Source organism: Penaeus chinensis, chromosome 2, assembly GCF_019202785.1.
Source record: "Penaeus chinensis breed Huanghai No. 1 chromosome 2, ASM1920278v2, whole genome shotgun sequence".
Classification (NCBI taxonomy): Eukaryota; Metazoa; Arthropoda; class Malacostraca; order Decapoda; family Penaeidae; genus Penaeus; species Penaeus chinensis.
In genome coordinates, this window is record NC_061820.1 from 38,608,068 (window position 1) to 38,613,067 (window position 5,000).

Consider the following 5,000-nt stretch of genomic DNA (forward strand, 5'->3'; position numbering starts at 1 on the left):
TGCCCTATCTGACTGTTTCTTTTTTTATGCATTTATCAGTCAAACTATCCATTGTCTCTAAAATCTCATTACGATAAGTGTACAATAATTCAAGAGAGAAAAGTCAAACGACCACATAACGACTCCAACAAGTGTTAGCATACTTAATACCCTGAATTAGCTTATGTCTTTATTTTCATTACCACGAAGGTTAATCATTAAATTTGATCAGACGTGCATGGAAGTGAATCTCTAATTATAGTAATTCATGCACTGATTTCACATGTTTTCCGTTTGTGTTCACGGAGGATGTCAAATATTCATATAATCCACTTCTGTCGTTGCTATCCCTGTGATTAATATTTCTAACATTTCATTGCGAGGATAACAGTTCATGGAGTACATGAGTTTAGTGGTTATGTATATTATCATATAATGTGGGAATTATATATGTATATGTGTGTGTGTGTGTTGTGTGTGTGTGTGTGAGAGAGAGAGAGAGAAATTCAAAGATGACTTTAACTATACGTAGAGATACAGAAATTCAAAGATGACTTTAACTATACGTAGAGATACAGAAATTCAAAGATGACTTTAACTATACGTAGAGATACAGAAATTCAAAGATGACTTTAACTATACGTAGAGATACAGAAATTCAAAGATGACTTTAACTATACGTAGAGATACAGAAATTCAAAGATGACTTTAACTATACGTAGAGATACAGAAATTCAAAGATGACTTTAACTATACGTAGAGATACAGAAATTCAAAGATGACTTTAACTATACGTAGAGATACAGAAATTCAAAGATGACTTTAACTATACGTAGAGATACAGAAATTCAAAGATGACTTTAACTATACGTAGAGATACAGAAATTCAAAGATGACTTTAACTATACGTAGAGATACAGAAATTCAAAGATGACTTTAACTATACGTAGAGATACAGAAATTCAAAGATGACTTTAACTATACGTAGAGATACAGAAATTCAAAGATGACTTTAACTATACGTAGAGATACAGAAATTCAAAGATGACTTTAACTATACGTAGAGATACAGAAATTCAAAGATGACTTTAACTATACGTAGAGATACAGAAATTCAAAGATGACTTTAACTATACGTAGAGATACAGAAATTCAAAGATGACTTTAACTATACGTAGAGATACAGAAATTCAAAGATGACTTTAACTATACGTAGAGATACAGAAATTCAAAGATGACTTTAACTATACGTAGAGATACAGAAATTCAAAGATGACTTTAACTATACGTAGAGATACAGAAATTCAAAGATGACTTTAACTATACGTAGAGATACAGAAATTCAAAGATGACTTTAACTATACGTAGAGATACAGAAATTCAAAGATGACTTTAACTATACGTAGAGATACAGAAATTCAAAGATGACTTTAACTATACGTAGAGATACAGAAATTCAAAGATGACTTTAACTATACGTAGAGATACAGAAATTCAAAGATGACTTTAACTATACGTAGAGATACAGAAATTCAAAGATGACTTTAACTATACGTAGAGATACAGAAATTCAAAGATGACTTTAACTATACGTAGAGATACAGAAATTCAAAGATGACTTTAACTATACGTAGAGATACAGAAATTCAAAGATGACTTTAACTATACGTAGAGATACAGAAATTCAAAGATGACTTTAACTATACGTAGAGATACAGAAATTCAAAGATGACTTTAACTATACGTAGAGATACAGAAATTCAAAGATGACTTTAACTATACGTAGAGATACAGAAATTCAAAGATGACTTTAACTATACGTAGAGATACAGAAATTCAAAGATGACTTTAACTATACGTAGAGATACAGAAATTCAAAGATGACTTTAACTATACGTAGAGATACAGAAATTCAAAGATGACTTTAACTATACGTAGAGATACAGAAATTCAAAGATGACTTTAACTATACGTAGAGATACAGAAATTCAAAGATGACTTTAACTATACGTAGAGATACAGAAATTCAAAGATGACTTTAACTATACGTAGAGATACAGAAATTCAAAGATGACTTTAACTATACGTAGAGATACAGAAATTCAAAGATGACTTTAACTATACGTAGAGATACAGAAATTCAAAGATGACTTTAACTATACGTAGAGATACAGAAATTCAAAGATGACTTTAACTATACGTAGAGATACAGAAATTCAAAGATGACTTTAACTATACGTAGAGATACAGAAATTCAAAGATGACTTTAACTATACGTAGAGATACAGAAATTCAAAGATGACTTTAACTATACGTAGAGATACAGAAATTCAAAGATGACTTTAACTATACGTAGAGATACAGAAATTCAAAGATGACTTTAACTATACGTAGAGATACAGAAATTCAAAGATGACTTTAACTATACGTAGAGATACAGAAATTCAAAGATGACTTTAACTATACGTAGAGATACAGAAATTCAAAGATGACTTTAACTATACGTAGAGATACAGAAATTCAAAGATGACTTTAACTATACGTAGAGATACAGAAATTCAAAGATGACTTTAACTATACGTAGAGATACAGAAATTCAAAGATGACTTTAACTATACGTAGAGATACAGAAATTCAAAGATGACTTTAACTATACGTAGAGATACAGAAATTCAAAGATGACTTTAACTATACGTAGAGAGACAGAAATTCAAAGATGACTTTAACTATACGTAGAGATACAGAAATTCAAAGATGACTTTAACTATACGTAGAGATACAAAAATAACAACGCCGACTACCCGAAACTACAAGTTCGAGAATGAGAATTCATGTTGATTTCCGAACTTACAGCTGTATTCCCATTGCAGCACAGTGTTGCCAAAGTCGTGTTTCTGAACTCTGCAGCAGAAGCTCAAACTGCAGAGCCAAGGCCGCCGCGCCCTGGAGTGAAATAAAAAAGTGAGAAAATAAGTCTTTGTTCCAATTTCCTGTCTTGCAAGTTAAAAAAAAAATGATAGCTTGTTTGTGGGTATATAAATAAATAGATAAGTAAATGTATTAATAAATACACACATAAATAAACAAATAAATACGTTACATATGAAAACAGAACCAAAATATAAACATCGGAAAATATAGTTGAAGCCATGCTATTTTCGTCACTCTCAAATAATAACCAATTTAAAAGTGTTTCTAGACTAGTAAGTGTCAGTGTCACCTACCTGGGTATGACTTGTAACAACATGGAGACGGTACCAGTAACGGCAATACATTTCCCGAAAAGTGAAATAAAGTTGAACGGGATCCTCGTACAAACAGCTGAGAGGAGCCGCTGTGGACGATGAAAATATTTGAAGTTGCAGGTACCCTTGATGTCTTCATTTGGAGATATATGTGAATGCAGACTATTTTACAGACTATGATGATGTCTTTTATTATGCTTGTGAGGAGCTTATATATACCAGAAGACATGAATGATATTTGTAAGGATATTTCCCTTTTATAAGTACGGATGCTTCCTTATTCAAGCACGGACATTTCCTCGACCTCTTACCATACATCGTGAATCCATGGAAGGGAATGATGCCACATGGAGGGTAGGCCACGAGGGTATCTGGGGAGGGAGTCTGGCCCCTGGCAACGGACAGAGGGGGGGAGGCACTGCTGTGTTCGAAGTGGCTCAGCATCTCCGTGTCCCTGAAGAAGCACAGCAGCACCTGCAGACAAAGAGGATATTTTACTCTGATTGAAGACAGATGCAGTAACGGACTTGGATAAATATAAATGTATGTATTTTTTGTACCTGTGTATTTGCATGTTTAGTATGCTGTATATACTATATAGATATAGAGAGATAAACAAATAGATAGATGGGTATACAGACAGATAGCTTGATAGACATACAGATAGCTATATAGAAACATTGTGAGAAGGAGAGATACAGTTGATTAGCTGAATTTACCTGATAAAGGATATCTTCAAACACGAAATACTGATCGTCATTTGAAGCAGTTAGTTGTATATCCTGTAAACAGAAACATAATTATACATTTACTGACTGGCAAAGAGAAATAAATGTTAGCTCAACTGTAAAGCAAAATGCAGAAAACTATAAACGACAGGGCCTTTCGCGAATTACAATTATTACTTTTTTGTGTGCCCTGCGTTTTCTATCAAACCAAAATAATAATAGTGATAATAAACAGATAAAATTAATAGCACCATTAATTAACGTGTACCAAAACGGACCACACAGTAGAATAGTTTCTTTGTTTTTTACTCGTAACTGAGCTCTTACCTTCATGATCAGTTTATCAACAAGTAGTTCATGTTGTACGACCCTTTTCTTCAGTTCGTCAAAGTATTTACAGTGCTGAGAAAAAAAAAATCGTGAGAAATTATTGGAATGTTTATGATTAAATATATGTGTACATTAAAATCAAGTCATGATTCTTAAATAATACATTTTCGCTGACACTGATAAAAAAAAAAAAGGTTATTTTATAATAAATACCTTTTTGACCTAACAATTAGTCTCTTTTTTTTCTCTCTCTCTTTTTAATATAAAGACTAACCTTGTCAGTGACCTCGAGCCCAAGAACCTGATGCCACAGCACCGCCCGGAGTCCCGCGGGGCATCCTGTCTTGCAAAACTCCTTGCTGAGAGGACCATGGTTCTTCTCCACCACTAAGACCAGGAGAAAAATCAGTACATTTCCTTCTACGCATTCTTTGAAAGTTAAATGTATTTACAACTAGAAGTGTAGCATCGAACCCTCTTTTTAAAAAAAATGGTTGTTTATAGTAATTACCTTTTTGGCCAATTATAAGTCTTTCGTCTGCCAGTGTGAGATTTGGCTTATGCTCCCCCGGTACTGTTTCGTCAAGACCTGTGTGCTTGCAACAACATGCCAACTCTCCGTACACCTCTACCTGATAGACAAAAAGATTTCTTCCTGAGTTGAAGTACTAAAGAATTGTATCTTGAATGTCTTTTGACTGATTTGACAGTTATAAAA

At 33.1% G+C, this 5,000-nt stretch overlaps 2 protein-coding genes across 2 annotated transcripts in view; one reads left to right on the forward strand and one right to left on the reverse strand.

Annotated features, from left to right (window-relative positions):
* Nucleotides 1-2,804, forward strand: part of LOC125034866 (thiol S-methyltransferase METTL7B-like) — an 11,844-nt gene extending 9,040 nt beyond the window's left edge. Inside the window, exon 6 of the mRNA XM_047626911.1 lies at nt 2,754-2,804. Coding sequence (XP_047482867.1) covers nt 2,754-2,804 — 51 coding nt within the window. The remainder of the gene's footprint in view (nt 1-2,753) is intronic.
* Nucleotides 2,718-5,000, reverse strand: part of LOC125036359 (TBC1 domain family member 19-like) — a 4,222-nt gene continuing 1,939 nt past the window's right edge. Inside the window, exons 6-12 of the mRNA XM_047628929.1 lie at nt 4,794-4,914; nt 4,557-4,669; nt 4,280-4,354; nt 3,944-4,006; nt 3,536-3,698; nt 3,204-3,313; nt 2,718-2,922 (exon numbers count right to left, since the gene is read on the reverse strand). Coding sequence (XP_047484885.1) covers nt 2,827-2,922; nt 3,204-3,313; nt 3,536-3,698; nt 3,944-4,006; nt 4,280-4,354; nt 4,557-4,669; nt 4,794-4,914 — 741 coding nt within the window. The 3' untranslated portion in view covers nt 2,718-2,826. The remainder of the gene's footprint in view (nt 2,923-3,203; nt 3,314-3,535; nt 3,699-3,943; nt 4,007-4,279; nt 4,355-4,556; nt 4,670-4,793; nt 4,915-5,000) is intronic.